Source organism: Nymphalis io, chromosome Z (genome assembly GCF_905147045.1).
Source record: "Nymphalis io chromosome Z, ilAglIoxx1.1, whole genome shotgun sequence".
In the NCBI taxonomy this organism is placed as follows: domain Eukaryota; kingdom Metazoa; phylum Arthropoda; class Insecta; order Lepidoptera; family Nymphalidae; genus Nymphalis; species Nymphalis io.
The window spans coordinates 17,435,888-17,456,221 of NC_065918.1; the positions used below are offsets into that span (position 1 = coordinate 17,435,888).

Consider the following 20,334-nt stretch of genomic DNA (forward strand, 5'->3'; position numbering starts at 1 on the left):
CTTTTTATGTATGAAATAAATGTTTTATAATAAGATAATTCAATTAGAATAATTATTGTTATTTTAGCGAGCCAATCGGTGCCAGCTTTCATCCAACAAATATTGTCAGAACGAGTATGCGAAGAGGAGACAGTAACGTTTGAGGCAATCTATAGGGGAAACCCAACACCAGGTAAGGCGCCACGCACGCTGAGCCCAAAGAACTAACGAGTGTAGTGTAACTATTGCTCCTGTAGCCGTTGTTCCGAGTATCGCTATAGCGAATGTTTGTTGCCCCGCGCACGCTGAGGTACCATTCGATCGAATCGCTACTGTCTCGTCATGGCCCTTGTGTTATGCCGGTGTGCGTATTATTATATTATTCATGAGTGTACCTATACCGACCAACACCTAGTCTCTAGTTTCCCTTTATAGTAATTTGCTAAAATTCGATTAAAAGCAACATATTCGACGCCATATTGAAGTAGATAATCGAAAAATAATTTCTAATAATGTTTCTAAAAATGAGTTTGTTTTTTAGAAAATAATAATAATAATATGTAGTAAGTGATAGTAATTAGGTATGTGTGTAGTCAGTTCATTCAAAGTGTTTATTTGTAATTATAAAAATAATGTGTATATATATATATTTTATTGAATAGAGGGTAAGTGATCACTAACGCCCATAGATATTGGCGCATAGTAAGAAATGTTAACCATCGCTTACATCGCCAATGCGCCACCAACCTTGGGAACTAAGATGTTATTTTTTTTTATAGAATAGGAAGGCAGACGAGCATATGGGCCACCTGATGGTAAGTGGTCACCAACGCCCTTAGACAATGGCATTCTAAGAAATGTCAACCATCGCTTACATAGCCAATGCGCCACCAACCTCAATTGGGCTTGTCTTAGGACGTCTTTGATAGGATATGTTTATTACCCTCGCGACATCGTGCACGCATTAGCAGTGCACTTCCTTTAAGCTTATCATTAGTTATAGAGTTATCTTTTAGTTTTGAGTTTTCATTAATAGTAAGTTTGCATAAATTATAGATTTTATTAGTTTGCATTAAATTGTTTAGTTTTAACCTTCTATTTCTGTCTTTGAAAAACCATTCAAAGGCACTACCTTTGAATGTTCCTATCTTTCAAAAGGGTGACAAAAGGGTCATTTGTCATATAGCTTAGCTCACTTTCAAAAACTGTTGATATATACATATATGTATATTTGTTTTAGATATCGTTTGGTATAAAGATGACGCTGTTATAAACACCGATGACAATTTCATTATAGAAAACAAAGACAATCGAACAATTTGCAAAATAAGAAAAGCTACGAAAATTTTAGAAGGAACGTATAAATGTAAAGCCGTGAGTGACATTGGTATGGCAATAACTAAAGCTAATTTACAAGTGTTTGAAAAAAATGAGAATTTTGAAAAAAAATCGTCAAAGAAAATAAAAATCTTAAAAACGGAAACGTCAAAAATAGAAAAAGTTAAAAAAGTTACAGATGAAATAGTCTCATCTGGAAGCGAAATTGAAGTCACAGAGTCTCTTGAATCGAAGGCAACCACTAAAGAAAAGGCCGAAGTTACATTTAGTGAGGCTGATTCTGTAGAAACCGCAGATGTTGCTACTCTTAAAAAGGTCGAAGGGAAAAGAATAGTTGAAAATAAATTAACGGAAATATTAGAACCAGTAATTTTGCCTCATGAATATTTAATCTCTTCTCAACAACAAAATGAGGAAACAGTAAAAACATTGGAAAAGACATATGAAACATATAGAGCGGTATTAAAAACAGTCGAAGAAGATTTGAAAGTGTCAGCGGAAATCAATGAGCTGTTAGAAGTGATTAATGCTAAAGAATTTGGTCCTGGCGAATCGCCCTTGAGAGAATTAGCTAAGATTGGTTATATGCTAAAAAGAGGTATAACTACGCAAGATATCGAATGCTTATATGATTCACAATACTTTCCTGCACTAAGAGTTCCACAATCGCAATCTGCTTTGGTAAATTTGGTAGAACGCCAAGGTCACGGAGCCCTCATTACAGAAGTGCTTACAGCAGAAACAACTCAAAATGAAGATGTAATTGCTGCAAAAGTAGGATTCCGCGCCTTCATGAAAATGATTGAATTGAAACATACTGCTGTCGAAGAGGTCATAGCTCACTTGTATCCTGAAGACTTTAGGCCTCGTGCCTGGGAAAAGAAAGAAGCCCATGAGGTAACTGTCAATGATTATTATTATCACTTTATTTTTTGTATGAATAAGTTATTATGTGCCTTAACACATCTTACCCCAGTCCCCACGCACCATGTAATGCGTCTCGTTCTCGTATACCTCGTTCATTCAAATATCTAGTAGTGCCCAAAATTACTAGCACTTATTACAACGGGTGTTTTAATTCCGTACATTGCCGTACCGTAACAGCCTGTGCATGTCCCACTGCTGGGCTAAAGGCCTGTTCTCCCTTTTTGAGGAGAAGGTTTGGAGCTTATTCCACCACGCTGCTCCAATGCCACCCGCACTGTGGAATACACGTGGCAGAATTTTAGTGAAATTAGACACATGTAGATTATTACACGATGTTTTCCTTCACCGTAAAGCACTTTTTTTTCATGCACTTTGATTGTCATGTGAACATTTGAAGTTATTGGTTACTGTGGTTTGCATGTAAATTAAGTTTACTTTGATATTTAAGAGTTTTAAAAATATAATAATACACAATGTTTGTTTTCCTTTTTTTAGTTATAGTCGAGGCAGTCCTTGAAAGCATTCAGTTTTTTTTTTATCGGCTACATTGACTTAATTGATATTGACATTGACTGACGGTCAAAGTGACTGAAGGTCAAATTTTGGTCGAGAGCGATTGGTTAATCGGCTATCGCCACAACATTAATTGCTTCAGAAATTCGGCTTAAGATTGGCTAAAAGTGAATAAAATATTTTTTGCTTATATTTGTGGTGACAACAATCAATAAGTTACAATAAGTTTCAGTTTTCTTAAATAAAATGAAACTGGAGTAACAAATAAACTCTTTCAAAACTTTAATCAATTAACACATTTTTGGAAAAATTATTACAAAGTAAATAATCAATGTTTCTCTGAGTTATAATTCTTTAAGTTATCATTAGACCACATTAAGAAGATTTCGGTATATTTTTTTTTACTTTAACCTTCTAAAGAATTTCTTAATTAAAGCGATATTGATTAGTTCAATTAAATGGGTTTACGAAGTTATTTCGTTTCGTATACTGACAGTACTGGCACTGTACTGGCAATTTGACACCCGAGCTACGTCTCCAGCGTTGCGCATCGCTCGCGTTCCAACTCGGCGCTTACTAGAAACCTTCAGTTTTGGTCAAACTTCGGCCATGTCAATAAATATACAATGTATTATATATGTATCTATCAAAAATAAGTTTAACTCCTTATGAGCTAGTACATTAAGGCGCTGATGCAACAGATTCCGATTGGCCACAGATCTAATTCATTGTAAATAAAAGTTGTAATATGACCGATAACTTGGGTTTTATATTATTTAATATCTTGATCATTTTTACTAAGCGGTTCGCATTTGATTATATTTCTGTTTTCTAAGACTAAAGTTATATTTCAGGTAATCGAACAACCATCGGCTGAAGAGCTCGCAAAATCATCTACGATAAAAGTAATGAAAGGTAACATGAAAAAAATACCCTTTTTTAAGTTCGCGTGCCGTACGTAACTTAGTAAGTTAATATTGACTATCACTAACAATTGCATTTGTTGCAGATTCGGGTCTTATTTCTGATGCAAGTTATAGAGACGGTAAGTTCATTACATTATTGTTAGCTTTAGAAATTGTGCTTCTAAATGTGTAGAAACTTTTTATTTACGCTTATGCTTTATTTCAAACGCTTTTACTTACAGGTGTTAAAACAGCGAGTTTTGTTAATTTCTTTATTTTTTATTATGATATTCTTCATTTTGAATTTTGTAACAACAGTTATGCCCATTTAAAATGGATTATTTATATTGCTTTTCAAGGTATATTATCCGTAGTTTAAGAGAGAATTATTTCAATATTAACTTCACATATACAAAAATACTATTTAAAACAAAAACGTTACTTTCATAATATGGTCGGTTAGACAATTTTGTGATTATGGAGGAACATAATTTTAATACTTGTATTATTTAAGTTTAACTATTGTATTAGAAATTAAGTAGTATTTAGAGTGACACAACCTAATTACTAGAGGAGCAATGTATATACTCGTATGTATGATTTTATTATTAATTATTGTAAACCTGTAATATGTGCTTCGAGAATATTGGATGTATTGTATAACGCTTATACTGGATACGTTAACAAAAACCTAATAGAATGTCAATAAGCAGTAGTGTAAGTATATATTTATAATCATTGACACGTTCACGTAGCGCCACATACTGTAAAACACGTTATTAACATCGAGCAAGATACTCAAAAATAACTTATTAACAAATGCTTTACGCTATTGTACATAATGAATTTAATACACTGATGTCTGTCACTTTAAACAATATTTACGGTGCTGTGTATTCACAGATGTCAGAGCGAAACGCAAAAAATACAAAAAACAAACATTAGGTTCAGAAGAAGTTGTTGAAGATGATGAAATTTTAACAAAACAATTGAAAAAGTTACACCCAAGACAAATAGTGGAACATTTAGAAATAGATGAGACAAACATTTTAGATGATGAAAGCTTTGTTTATTCTTCTGCTATTACCACAGATACTTGTGATAATAAAATTGAAATAATACCTGCGAGTGAAGTGGCACATATAATAACTGAACAACAAACAGGAAATGTAGCGAACATAAGACTCGACGCTAGTTATCCTGTTGTAAGTAATATTCAAAATGCTCATTATAAAGAGGAACCGTTACAAGTCGATCAAAAGAATAGTATAAAAAATGTAGAAGAAACTTTCAGCGAGTTGGAATCATTAGAGATAACCCAAGTAGAAGCTATTAACTCCGTTGATGAGATTCGAGTAAGCGCTATAAAGAATGATAACACGGCAACTGCAGCTCTCGTTCCTGCAGAAACTATTGTGACAGCTGAGACACTGTTTAATATTTCAGCCGTTGATATTAATAAAGAAGAAATACAAAAGCAAAAAGCAAAGTCGACAATAATTTTACAGGACGCCATACACGTTACACATGATACTATTTCAATAAAAGAAGAACCGTTAAAAGACTCATCAATAAGTAAATCATTTGCTACAATGTCAGTATCACCTTTAACTGAACTTAACATTACCGAAATAAATGAAGAAAGTAAAGAACAAGAACTATTCAGTCAAAATACTGACAAAGCTGTAATTTCTAAACCTAACTTTAATTTATTGGAATCTGTTGAAGTTGGAGAAGTTTTTGTTGAAGATAGATCGGGTAAATATTATCCGGAATTAATTGTACCAACGGAAATGGCAAAGAAAAATATTTTAGTATCTAATCAAATTATAACTCAAATTCATGATGTTCAAGAAAAAGAGGGATCCTTAAATATTCCTAAGGCACCACTTTTACAAGAAGTGAATTTAGATATTACATCCAAAGATAGTATTGTTGTGTCTATGAAAGACATTCATGAAAAAGAAGGTGTATTAGAACTTTCTGAATCTCCAGTAAAAGCAACAGTAGCAAGCGATATAGTATTGCATTCAAGTTTGAATAATTATATGACCACACCACATGTAAAAGAATCAGATTTTAATGCAGATACTTTTAATTCTAAAAAGGCTGAAATAGCTTTTAATGAGCATCAACACAAGTTTAACATCGAAACCAATATTAATGATTCTGAAAATGCTTTACAAATGGACGAAGTTATCGTTGGGAATCGGGCACGTGTGACCATGTCAGTACTAGATAAAAACACTGTCGAAGAAATTCGAATTCATGAGAGCGAAAAACATTTTTTTCAAAAAGACGATAAACAAATGGTGATAGCCAATGTTGATATCGAAGCTACTGAATCTATAATCATGTCAGAAACAATAGGAATGTCATCAATGACTGAGTTCGAAACTCCAGATGTAGCAGATAATAAAGTAGCTATGGAAGCTGTTGTTACCGAGAATGCTAAAATTATAATTTCTCCATTTATACACGATCAAGAAACTTTGCAGTCGTACACCTCTAAGCTTCCCGAAAATATTTCAATGTCTCTGATTCCTAATATACCAATTTCTGTTTTAGAAACAAGGTTAAATGATTCTGAAAATGAACTGGTAACTGATAAAGTTCCAGAACTTTTAACCACTAAACCAATGTCTACTCATCAACTTAAAACTCCAGTTTCTCTAGAAGTTAACACTGCAGATCAATTAGATTATTTACAGCCATTTGAAAGTAGCCCCCATAGTGCGCATGAACAAAGAGATCTACATAAGGAGTTAATTGTCCTCCAAACAACAGTTGAAGAGCAATTGCGGAAGTTGGATGATAATCCAGTAAATGAAACGCAACCAGTAGCTTCATTTTTGCCAAATGAAAGTATAAACGTTGTCGAGACAATATCTAATTCTATTGAGGAAGACCTTGTTGTTGAAAACATTTTTTCAGATAAGTTTGCTAAAATAAATATTGATGTTGATCATAAAGTTCCCATAACATCTGAGGTTAATTTAAGGGATTCTTTGAACCAGTTAGATAATTTGAAATTGCCATGTAAAGAAGCTGAATTGGTGCATAATCTGTTTCATCCATTACATATCTCCGAAAATAAAATCTTAGATAGTCAAACTTCTTTGGAAAGAAACATCACACCTGACCTCAAATTTGTTAAGTCTGAGTTAGTTTCAGTGGATGAGAGCCTTAGAGTCACAGAAATAACCCCCAATGAAAAAGAAGAATTGTATGAAAAGGCAAAATCATTTGAATTAACTAGCACAGCTACTTCCGATATTGTTAGTAGACCAGTTGCAATATCTTCGGAGTTATATGAAAATTTAACTGTAGGTTTTACTGAAGGAGACAATATTGTTCCAAAATATTCAACAGCTAATGTAGAAAATATTGCTCATAAAGAGATATCTGTGTCTACTACAGAATCTATTGAAAAGGAAGGTATTCTTAAATATAATAAACCAAAAACAGTTGAAGCCTTACCAAATATTAATTCCAACCAAGCACTAATAATAAATGAAACTCAATCGGAGACTTTTCCGACTTCGTTCAAACCAGATTCTGTAGTTGGAATATCAATTATTCCATCTGCAATAACCTCGGAAGCTTTATTGCAACACGAAATCTTAGTACATTCTTCAGAAAGTATTTTAAAGAACCAAGAAAGTTCTAACAAAACAAAAGCTTCTATATCTGTTTCAGCGCTAACAGTTCCAGAGCGCGAAGAGAAAGTAACAGCAGACAAAGAGAAGACCCTATTAAGTCGAAACACCCCGGAAAAACAAATTGTCACTATAACATTATCCGAGCAACATGGTTTGGAAACAATAGAAACTTTAGCCCAATGCGGTAATATTAAAAGATCGGATAACTTTGAATGCCAGAGCAAAACAGCATTGGTTAAAATTGACGATATTTATGGTAAAGCTCCAAGTGTGGAAGAAACACTTATTATACAAACAACAACGGACATTACTGATAATATCAAAAAGGCAAAACCGGAAATTAAATCATTAGAACATTTGAATTTACAGCAAACAGAAACTATAGCCGCTGAAAGTGAAACATTGATGTCTGAAGATAAGCTTATAAAATTAGTAGCCACTTCAAATCTAGTAGAATCACAGGCGGTAATTGGTAATGCTATAGATGTTAGAGAAAAAGAAACAACATTCGATCAGCTATTTTGCTTACCGAGTCAAGATGCTTCAGTTGAATTTACGCAACATAGTGGGATTATACATACTGAAGTCATTTTATCAAACAATATAGAGTTTATTGAAAGTGCTAAAAAACCTGAAAGCAAAATGTTAAATACAAATATTGAAGAACAGAAATCAGTTGATATTACAGAAATTTTCCCAACAGAGTCGGAAATTTATTTGAAAGAATCATCTAAAGCTAAACCCCATACATTGCAGCCTACACTAAATATATCAATAATTCCATCTATTGAGTCTACTGAGACAGTAGTGAATGAACAAGAAGGTATGTTACCTTCTTTAGTTGGAACTAAACCACAAACAGCTGAATATAATCTTATACCGTCACAATATGTAGATATTTCTGAGGAAATTGTAGCAGAAAAGGAGAGCAAATTAAAGTTAAGTAATATACCAATTGCAACTATTAACGATATTAATTTTGGCTCACACCATCATATAAATGTAGAAGTTTGTCAGACATCTGAACACGAAGAACCAATAAAAAAACTAAATGACAAATTTACAAATATTAAAGATTTTAGTTTAGAGTCTGTTAAAGCACTTAATATTGGTGAAGTTAAAACAGAGGAAAGATGTGAAGATTTATCCATTAATAAAAACATAAAAGCAGAAAAACCACTAGCCAGTCTTGAAGTGGGTGGTCATATCGATACCACTGAAATAATACCATTCGAAATCGAAACCATTTTATCAACTAATTTAGATAAAACGGGAAAAGTTACCCCTAATTTTGAACAAGCTGCTACGTATGTCACTGTTCAAGAAATTGAATCAATTGAAAAAGAAGAAAGATTAGACGTTGAAGTTAAGGGGCGACCTACACATATTGCATCAACAATTGAAACAAAACCCTCTATTGAAGTACATGAAATAATACCCGTGGATTCAGAGTCTAATATGCCACAGAAAAATATCCCAAAGACAGAAAATTTGTCAGTCCTGATGGAGACACAACATCACGTTACCGTAACAGACACATTTACAAAAGAAAAAGAAGAAGTTCTTAAAACACAAATATTTCCAGAAAGTAAAGAGCAACAACGTACTATTAAAACAACCCATCATATTATAACAAGCGAAACTATAGCTATTGAAGATGAACCGGAAATAGATGAATTTTACAAACCTGTGGGTGAGACTGCCGTAAAGTCACACATTTTAGAAGAAAGCATAAACAAAGAAGAACAACAAACATTTGAAAGCATCGGATTAGTAACACAGTTGTATGAGCCACAAACATTAAATGCAAAGGAAGATATAGCAACTTTTAAAGCTGCAGAACATGTCGAAGTATTAATCCAAGAACAATCAATCACGCTAGGTAAATGTGAATCAAAAGAAGAGAAAGCATTACTTACACAAGCACCTAAAAAAGAAATTATAACTTTAGAGCCACAGATTCTGGAGAGTACAAAACAATTATCAAAGGAAAACAATATCGTGGAAACCTGTCTCGATTATGAAATGGAAGTTCATAAAAACTATGTTACACAAGAGAATTTAGTACATGAACTTTCTGAAAATTTTGTTATTCATACAAATGTTCCTAAAAAAGCTGAAAAACAAATAATAGAACTAAACAGTTTTGAACAGACAGAAATAGTAACTGAAGAAATGTCGAAAGATTTTATTAAACCAGAATCTATAAAAAATCAAAAAGCTGACGAAATTGCTATTAATTTCCAAGGTGTAGGCGTTATTAAACAAGAGCTATTAGAAAATATTAATGATCTTATTAATACTGTACAGCCGGACTCAAAAAAAGCTTCAGTTGATTTAAATTCCCATTTAAGTTTTACTATTACCGAAAATATTTGTGAAGAACCTGTAACAGATATTTCAAATGATGAAGTAAAAGCACTTAAACTTACAGAGGAACTTTTAACTGTTAAACCAGTAGAGCAAACTGTAGTTATTGCCGGTGAAAATATCGAAAATATTACCACGAAACTTAAGGTGGAACAAAAATCTATAACATCCGAGCCTATTCAATACGAACCGTTGAACCAAATAGAATTTTTAATTCATGAAAATGAAGTAGAAACAAACTTTGATAAAATGTCTCACTTAGAAAATGCTTCGATTTCTCTGACACACATGACACATTTACAATGTACTGAAAATGTATCTGAGTCTTCTGTTGATGATTTGTCGATACCAGTAGCCAAGACACATAATTCGACAATTAAAACAAACAACATGTCTCCTCTAATTATCACTGAAAATGTTACTTTACAAAACGAATCTGACCTACAAATCACAGAGCCAATTAAACAAAAACTAAAAACAGTATTAAATCTGTCTAATGAATTAGAAATTACTGATAAAACCTTAGAAGAACACATAACGCCGTATAAGGAAGTTACACCTAAATTACATGACAGTAAAGTGTCTTTTGTAGAAGATGACGCAGAAGTTACAACATTTCAAGAAACATTTAAAATAGGTGAGTGAATTAGATTTACTTGTATTGTAACAAATGAGTTAGGTTACTTAAATACTCGACTAAACTTTGTCTGTTTTGGTTTGGTTGAAGTTATATTAAGTCAATAATATATGCCTCATGCAATTTTAGGGTCCGATAGGTGATTGCATTTATAATATAATAAGCTCTAATTATTATATATGCGTCGTATAAAAGTATTATGTATATATACATTCGAATATTTAAAAAATCTCTTACTCTTTTGGTTACGCAGTTTAAGCAGCAACGTGGTTTAACAGTGTATAGTAAAATATAAAAAATGTAATTAAATAACGTTAATCAAATGTAATTAAAGTTAAAGTAACTTTAATAATGAAGTTAAAGTGTGGTATTGGAATGTATGTTTTGTATAATCATGAGCGGTTTAAATTGTAATTTAATTCAAGTTTATGTTCAACTAAATAATTGTTAAACTTAAGAGTAAATTTTTTATTCATCATGTCATGTTACCTTAGCAAGAAGTCAAGTGAACTGCAGGTTTACTGTTATGATACTATCCAAATAGAACAAGCTTTAATATGTGTATGTATTTTATATAAATTGTAAAAAAATCTGTTCATTAAATTGATAATAAAAACCGTTATAATGCCATAAAACTCTACCTATCAAAAATATGTTTTTCTTTTATTTACTTTGGTTTATTTTATCTTTTACTTACTGATTTTTATCCTATCACAACAAAAATACTTTTAGGGAAAGTATTTTTAGAAAATGATTGAATTATTTACTAAACAATATAAATTATACAAAAAAACTGTAAACCTGAATGACTTAATTCCAGATAAAAAACCTCTACACACTCTATCTCCTAAATCATCCGACATAGAAGAATCGGAAGAAATTATAACGAAATTTATGCAAGGTCAAGGAAACGAAGAACCTATACAAATCAAAACGAAGCGTACAATACTAAGAAAAAAACGAAAATCGAGTGCTATATCCGACATAGAAGGCGACGTCGTTATAGAAGAAACAATAGATGATGACCTGGACAAACAACAAAATATTAAAAAGCGACACGATGTTAAAATTGAAGAATATCATGGTGAAGAAAATTTAAATGAAAATTTCACTGATCACAGTACAGTCGAATTACCAGACGATCACGTTAGCTTACCAAAACTGCCAACTCAAGTGTTTATTGAAGAAATGTTTGACGAAGATACGCGTGTTTCTAAAACATCACGTGATATCACCATACGTAAAACACACGAACTATTGAATGACCAACCACTCGAAGATATTCTTTTACCAGAAAAGGCGAAGATAATTGAAAAAACTCCTGAAGAAGTAAAATTAACACAAGTAAAAAATGAAAAGAGCACAGAGCAAACTATCGAGACTGAAAAACGGTTGATCAAAAAACATAAGAAAAAAACACAAGAAAGAACTGATTCATTATTCGTAACAGAACAAACGACGCCGGAGGAAGAAGAATTCAAACCCGTCGAAATTATTGAACTTCCCCAGGAAACAGTCGTTGAGGATGTTGAAACCCCAGAAGGTAAGTCCAAACAAAAGAAAATTACAACACGCATTATCAAAAAGAAGGTGGGTCCAAAACTGGAAACCACACAAATCATAACTGAACAAGAAGATGACAAAGCACCAGTCACTTCTGTACACAAAACAGAGGAACTCATTGATGACACAGTTACACCTTTCGATGACATTGTAACATCAGAAACGGCAAAGGTTATCGAAGAGGCTCCAGAGCAAGTTAAAGTTACACAAGTTACTACTGAAACTGGTGAATCGAAGTCTGTTAAGACTACAAAACGTGTGATTAGGAAGCAGAAAGGTAAAAAGCAGGAAAAAACTGAAATTACAACTGTCGAAAAAGAAGGCGAGGAACCAGTCACCACAGTGTCCGTAACAGAAGAAACGACACCGGAGGAAGAAGAACTCAAGCCCGTCGAAATTATTGAGCTTCCAACGGAAACAGTCGTCGAGGATGTCGAAACACCAGAAGGTAAGCTCAAACAAAAGAAAATTACAAACCGCATTATCAAAAAGAAGGTAGGTCCAAAACTCGAAACCACACAAATCATAACTGAACAAGAAGATGACAAAGCACCAGTCACTTCTGTACACAAAACAGAGCAACTCATTGATGACACAGTTACACCTTTCGATGACATTGTAACATCAGAAACGGCAAAGGTTATCGAAGAGGCTCCAGAGCAAGTTAAAGTTACACAAGTTACTACTGAAACTGGTGAATCGAAGTCTGTTAAGACTACAAAACGTGTGATTAGGAAGCAGAAAGGTAAAAAGCAGGAAAAAACTGAAATAACAACTGTCGAAAAAGAAGGCGAGGAACCAGTCACAACAGTGTCCGTTACAGAAGAATCGACACCGGAGGAAGAAGAACTCAAGCCCGTCGAAATTATTGAGCTTCCAACGGAAACAGTCGTCGAGGATGTCGAAACACCAGAAGGTAAGCCCAAACAAAAGAAAATTACAACACGCATTATCAAAAAGAAGGTGGGTCCAAAACTGGAAACCACACAAATCATAACTGAACAAGAAGATGACAAAGCACCAGTCACTTCTGTACACAAAACAGAGGAACTCATTGATGACACAGTTACACCTTTCGATGACATTGTAACATCAGAAACGGCAAAGGTTATCGAAGAGGCTCCAGAGCAAGTTAAAGTTACACAAGTTACTACTGAAACTGGTGAATCGAAATCTGTTAAGACTACAAAACGTGTGATTAGGAAGCAGAAAGGTAAAAAGCAGGAAAAAACTGAAATAACAACTGTCGAAAAAGAAGGCGAGGAACCAGTCACAACAGTGTCCGTTACAGAAGAATCGACACCGGAGGAAGAAGAACTCAAGCCCGTCGAAATTATTGAGCTTCCAACGGAAACAGTCGTCGAGGATGTCGAAACACCAGAAGGTAAGCCCAAACAAAAGAAAATTACAACACGCATTATCAAAAAGAAGGTGGGTCCAAAACTGGAAACCACACAAATCATAACTGAACAAGAAGATGACAAAGCACCAGTCACTTCTGTACACAAAACAGAGCAACTCATTGATGACACAGTTACACCTTTCGATGACATTGTAACATCAGAAACGGCAAAGGTTATCGAAGAGGCTCCAGAGCAAGTTAAAGTTACACAAGTTACTACTGAAACTGGCGAATTGAAGTCTGTTAAGACTACAAAACGTGTGATTAGGAAGCAGAAAGGTAAAAAGCAGGAAAAAACTGAAATAACAACTGTCGAAAATGAAGGCGAGGAACCAGTCACAACAGTGTCCGTTACAGAAGAATCGACACCGGAGGAAGAAGAACTCAAGCCCGTCGAAATTATTGAGCTTCCAGAGGAAACAGTCGTCGAGGATGTCGAAACACCAGAAGGTAAGCCCAAACAAAAGAAAATTACAAACCGCATTATCAAAAAGAAGGTAGGTCCAAAACTCGAAACCACACAAATCATAACTGAACAAGAAGATGACAAAGCACCAGTCACTTCTGTACACAAAACAGAGGAACTCATTGATGACACAGTTACACCTTTCGATGACATTTTAACATCAGAAACGGCAAAGGTTATCGAAGAGGCTCCAGAGCAAGTTAAAGTTACACAAGTTACTACTGAAACTGGCGAATTGAAGTCTGTTAAGACTACAAAACGTGTGATTAGGAAGCAGAAAGGTAAAAAGCAGGAAAAAACTGAAATAACAACTGTCGAAAAAGAAGGCGAGGAACCAGTCACCACAGTGTCCGTAACAGAAGAAACGACACCGGAGGAAGAAGAACTCAAGCCCGTCGAAATTATTGAGCTTCCAGAGGAAACAGTCGTCGAGGATGTCGAAACACCAGAAGGTAAGCCCAAACAAAAGAAAATTACAAACCGCATTATCAAAAAGAAGGTAGGTCCAAAACTCGAAACCACACAAATCATAACTGAACAAGAAGATGACAAAGCACCAGTCACTTCTGTACACAAAACAGAGGAACTCATTGATGACACAGTTACACCTTTCGATGACATTTTAACATCAGAAACGGCAAAGGTTATCGAAGAGGCTCCGGAGCAAGTTAAAGTTACACAAGTTACTACTGAAACTGGCGAATTGAAGTCTGTTAAGACTACAAAACGTTTGATTAGGAAGCAGAAAGGTAAAAAGCAGGAAAAAACTGAAATAACAACTGTCGAAAAAGAAGGCGAGGAACCAGTCACCACAGTGTCCGTAACAGAAGAAACGACACCGGAGGAAGAAGAACTCAAGCCCGTCGAAATTATTGAGCTTCCAACGGAAACAGTCGTCGAGGATGTCGAAACACCAGAAGGTAAGCTCAAACAAAAGAAAATTACAAACCGCATTATCAAAAAGAAGGTAGGTCCAAAACTCGAAACCACACAAATCATAACTGAACAAGAAGATGACAAAGCACCAGTCACTTCTGTACACAAAACAGAGCAACTCATTGATGACACAGTTACACCTTTCGATGACATTGTAACATCAGAAACGGCAAAGGTTATCGAAGAGGCTCCAGAGCAAGTTAAAGTTACACAAGTTACTACTGAAACTGGCGAATTGAAGTCTGTTAAGACTACAAAACGTGTGATTAGGAAGCAGAAAGGTAAAAAGCAGGAAAAAACTGAAATAACAACTGTCGAAAAAGAAGGCGAGGAACCAGTCACCACAGTGTCCGTAACAGAAGAAACGACACCGGAGGAAGAAGAACTCAAGCCCGTCGAAATTATTGAGCTTCCAGAGGAAACAGTCGTCGAGGATGTCGAAACACCAGAAGGTAAGCCCAAACAAAAGAAAATTACAAACCGCATTATCAAAAAGAAGGTGGGTCCAAAACTCGAAACCACACAAATCATAACTGAACAAGAAGATGACAAAGCACCAGTCACTTCTGTACACAAAACAGAGGAACTCATTGATGACACAGTTACACCTTTCGATGACATTTTAACATCAGAAACGGCAAAGGTTATCGAAGAGGCTCCAGAGCAAGTTAAAGTTACACAAGTTACTACTGAAACTGGCGAATCGAAGTCTGTTAATACTACAAAACGTGTGATTAGGAAGCAAAAAGGTAAAAAACAGGAAAAAACTGAAATAACAACTGTCGAAAAAGAAGGCGAGGAACCAGTCACAACAGTGTCCGTTACAGAAGAATCGACACCGGAGGAAGAAGAACTCAAGCCCGTCGAAATTATTGAGCTTCCAACGGAAACAGTCGTCGAGGATGTCGAAACACCAGAAGGTAAGCCCAAACAAAAGAAAATTACAACACGCATTATCAAAAAGAAGGTGGGTCCAAAACTCGAAACCACACAAATCATAACTGAACAAGAAGATGACAAAGCACCAGTCACTTCTGTACACAAAACAGAGGAACTCATTGATGACAGAGTTACACCTTTCGATGACATTGTAACATCAGAAACGGCAAAGGTTATCGAAGAGGCTCCAGAGCAAGTTAAAGTTACACAAGTTACTACTGAAACTGGTGAATCGAAATCTGTTAAGACTACAAAACGTGTGATTAGGAAGCAGAAAGGTAAAAAGCAGGAAAAAACTGAAATAACAACTGTCGAAAAAGAAGGCGAGGAACCAGTCACAACAGTGTCCGTTACAGAAGAATCGACACCGGAGGAAGAAGAATTCAAACCCGTCGAAATTATTGAACTTCCCCAGGAAACAGTCGTTGAGGATGTTGAAACCCCAGAAGGTAAGTCCAAACAAAAGAAAATTACAACACGCATTATCAAAAAGAAGGTGGGTCCAAAACTGGAAACCACACAAATCATAACTGAACAAGAAGATGACAAAGCACCAGTCACTTCTGTACACAAAACAGAGGAACTCATTGATGACACAGTTACACCTTTCGATGACATTGTAACATCAGAAACGGCAAAGGTTATCGAAGAGGCTCCAGAGCAAGTTAAAGTTACACAAGTTACTACTGAAACTGGTGAATCGAAGTCTGTTAAGACTACAAAACGTGTGATTAGGAAGCAGAAAGGTAAAAAGCAGGAAAAAACTGAAATTACAACTGTCGAAAAAGAAGGCGAGGAACCAGTCACCACAGTGTCCGTAACAGAAGAAACGACACCGGAGGAAGAAGAACTCAAGCCCGTCGAAATTATTGAGCTTCCAACGGAAACAGTCGTCGAGGATGTCGAAACACCAGAAGGTAAGCCCAAACAAAAGAAAATTACAACACGCATTATCAAAAAGAAGGTGGGTCCAAAACTCGAAACCACACAAATCATAACTGAACAAGAAGATGACAAAGCACCAGTCACTTCTGTACACAAAACAGAGGAACTCATTGATGACACAGTTACACCTTTCGATGACATTGTAACATCAGAAACGGCAAAGGTTATCGAAGAGGCTCCAGAGCAAGTTAAAGTTACACAAGTTACTACTGAAACTGGTGAATCGAAATCTGTTAAGACTACAAAACGTGTGATTAGGAAGCAGAAAGGTAAAAAGCAGGAAAAAACTGAAATAACAACTGTCGAAAAAGAAGGCGAGGAACCAGTCACAACAGTGTCCGTTACAGAAGAATCGACACCGGAGGAAGAAGAACTCAAGCCCGTCGAAATTATTGAGCTTCCAACGGAAACAGTCGTCGAGGATGTCGAAACACCAGAAGGTAAGCCCAAACAAAAGAAAATTACAACACGCATTATCAAAAAGAAGGTGGGTCCAAAACTGGAAACCACACAAATCATAACTGAACAAGAAGATGACAAAGCACCAGTCACTTCTGTACACAAAACAGAGGAACTCATTGATGACACAGTTACACCTTTCGATGACATTGTAACATCAGAAACGGCAAAGGTTATCGAAGAGGCTCCAGAGCAAGTTAAAGTTACACAAGTTACTACTGAAACTGGTGAATCGAAGTCTGTTAAGACTACAAAACGTGTGATTAGGAAGCAGAAAGGTAAAAAGCAGGAAAAAACTGAAATAACAACTGTCGAAAAAGAAGGCGAGGAACCAGTCACAACAGTGTCCGTTACAGAAGAATCGACACCGGAGGAAGAAGAACTCAAGCCCGTCGAAATTATTGAGCTTCCAACGGAAACAGTCGTCGAGGATGTCGAAACACCAGAAGGTAAGCCCAAACAAAAGAAAATTACAACACGCATTATCAAAAAGAAGGTGGGTCCAAAACTCGAAACCACACAAATCATAACTGAACAAGAAGATGACAAAGCACCAGTCACTTCTGTACACAAAACAGAGGAACTCATTGATGACACAGTTACACCTTTCGATGACATTGTAACATCAGAAACGGCAAAGGTTATCGAAGAGGCTCCAGAGCAAGTTAAAGTTACACAAGTTACTACTGAAACTGGTGAATCGAAGTCTGTTAAGACTACAAAACGTGTGATTAGGAAGCAGAAAGGTAAAAAGCAGGAAAAAACTGAAATAACAACTGTCGAAAAAGAAGGCGAGGAACCAGTCACAACAGTGTCCGTTACAGAAGAATCGACACCGGAGGAAGAAGAACTCAAGCCCGTCGAAATTATTGAGCTTCCAACGGAAACAGTCGTCGAGGATGTCGAAACACCAGAAGGTAAGCCCAAACAAAAGAAAATTACAACACGCATTATCAAAAAGAAGGTGGGTCCAAAACTCGAAACCACACAAATCATAACTGAACAAGAAGATGACAAAGCACCAGTCACTTCTGTACACAAAACAGAGGAACTCATTGATGACACAGTTACACCTTTCGATGACATTGTAACATCAGAAACGGCAAAGGTTATCGAAGAGGCTCCAGAGCAAGTTAAAGTTACACAAGTTACTACTGAAACTGGTGAATCGAAATCTGTTAAGACTACAAAACGTGTGATTAGGAAGCAGAAAGGTAAAAAGCAGGAAAAAACTGAAATAACAACTGTCGAAAAAGAAGGCGAGGAACCAGTCACAACAGTGTCCGTTACAGAAGAATCGACACCGGAGGAAGAAGAACTCAAGCCCGTCGAAATTATTGAGCTTCCAACGGAAACAGTCGTCGAGGATGTCGAAACACCAGAAGGTAAGCCCAAACAAAAGAAAATTACAACACGCATTATCAAAAAGAAGGTGGGTCCAAAACTGGAAACCACACAAATCATAACTGAACAAGAAGATGACAAAGCACCAGTCACTTCTGTACACAAAACAGAGGAACTCATTGATGACACAGTTACACCTTTCGATGACATTGTAACATCAGAAACGGCAAAGGTTATCGAAGAGGCTCCAGAGCAAGTTAAAGTTACACAAGTTACTACTGAAACTGGTGAATCGAAGTCTGTTAAGACTACAAAACGTGTGATTAGGAAGCAGAAAGGTAAAAAGCAGGAAAAAACTGAAATAACAACTGTCGAAAATGAAGGCGAGGAACCAGTCACAACAGTGTCCGTTACAGAAGAATCGACACCGGAGGAAGAAGAACTCAAGCCCGTCGAAATTATTGAGCTTCCAGAGGAAACAGTCGTCGAGGATGTCGAAACACCAGAAGGTAAGCCCAAACAAAAGAAAATTACAAACCGCATTATCAAAAAGAAGGTAGGTCCAAAACTCGAAACCACACAAATCATAACTGAACAAGAAGATGACAAAGCACCAGTCACTTCTGTACACAAAACAGAGGAACTCATTGATGACACAGTTACACCTTTCGATGACATTTTAACATCAGAAACGGCAAAGGTTATCGAAGAGGCTCCAGAGCAAGTTAAAGTTACACAAGTTACTACTGAAACTGGCGAATTGAAGTCTGTTAAGACTACAAAACGTGTGATTAGGAAGCAGAAAGGTAAAAAGCAGGAAAAAACTGAAATAACAACTGTCGAAAAAGAAGGCGAGGAACCAGTCACCACAGTGTCCGTAACAGAAGAAACGACACCGGAGGAAGAAGAACTCAAGCCCGTCGAAATTATTGAGCTTCCAGAGGAAACAGTCGTCGAGGATGTCGAAACACCAGAAGGTAAGCCCAAACAAAAGAAAATTACAAACCGCATTATCAAAAAGAAGGTAGGTCCAAAACTCGAAACCACACAAATCATAACTGAACAAGAAGATGACAAAGCACCAGTCACTTCTGTACACAAAACAGAGGAACTCATTGATGACACAGTTACACCTTTCGATGACATTTTAACATCAGAAACGGCAAAGGTTATCGAAGAGGCTCCGGAGCAAGTTAAAGTTACACAAGTTACTACTGAAACTGGCGAATTGAAGTCTGTTAAGACTACAAAACGTGTGATTAGGAAGCAGAAAGGTAAAAAGCAGGAAAAAACTGAAATAACAACTGTCGAAAAAGAAGGCGAGGAACCAGTCACCACAGTGTCCGTAACAGAAGAAACGACACCGGAGGAAGAAGAACTCAAGCCCGTCGAAATTATTGAGCTTCCAGAGGAAACAGTCGTCGAGGATGTCGAAACACCAGAAGGTAAGCCCAAACAAAAGAAAATTACAAACCGCATTATCAAAAAGAAGGTAGGTCCAAAACTCGAAACCACACAAATCATAACTGAACAAGAAGATGACAAAGCACCAGTCACTTCTGTACACAAAACAGAGGAACTCATTGATGACACAGTTACACCTTTCGATGACATTTTAACATCAGAAACGGCAAAGGTTATCGAAGAGGCTCCAGAGCAAGTTAAAGTTACACAAGTTACTACTGAAACTGGCGAATTGAAGTCTGTTAAGACTACAAAACGTGTGATTAGGAAGCAGAAAGGTAAAAAGCAGGAAAAAACTGAAATAACAACTGTCGAAAAAGAAGGCGAGGAACCAGTCACCACAGTGTCCGTAACAGAAGAAACGACACCGGAGGAAGAAGAACTCAAGCCCGTCGAAATTATTGAGCTTCCAGAGGAAACAGTCGTCGAGGATGTCGAAACACCAGAAGGTAAGCCCAAACAAAAGAAAATTACAAACCGCATTA

General features: G+C 36.0%; 1 protein-coding gene across 1 annotated transcript in view; it reads left to right on the forward strand.

Moving 5' to 3' along the window:
- LOC126780253 (titin) overlaps positions 1–20,334 on the forward strand; it is a 93,364-nt gene that overhangs the window by 48,019 nt on the left and 25,011 nt on the right. The window contains exons 33-40 of the mRNA XM_050504562.1: positions 68–172; positions 1,220–2,214; positions 3,612–3,672; positions 3,767–3,802; positions 4,566–10,331; positions 11,152–14,405; positions 14,874–15,341; positions 15,810–20,298. Of these exons, the coding sequence (XP_050360519.1) occupies positions 68–172; positions 1,220–2,214; positions 3,612–3,672; positions 3,767–3,802; positions 4,566–10,331; positions 11,152–14,405; positions 14,874–15,341; positions 15,810–20,298 (15,174 nt within the window). The remainder of the gene's footprint in view (positions 1–67; positions 173–1,219; positions 2,215–3,611; positions 3,673–3,766; positions 3,803–4,565; positions 10,332–11,151; positions 14,406–14,873; positions 15,342–15,809; positions 20,299–20,334) is intronic.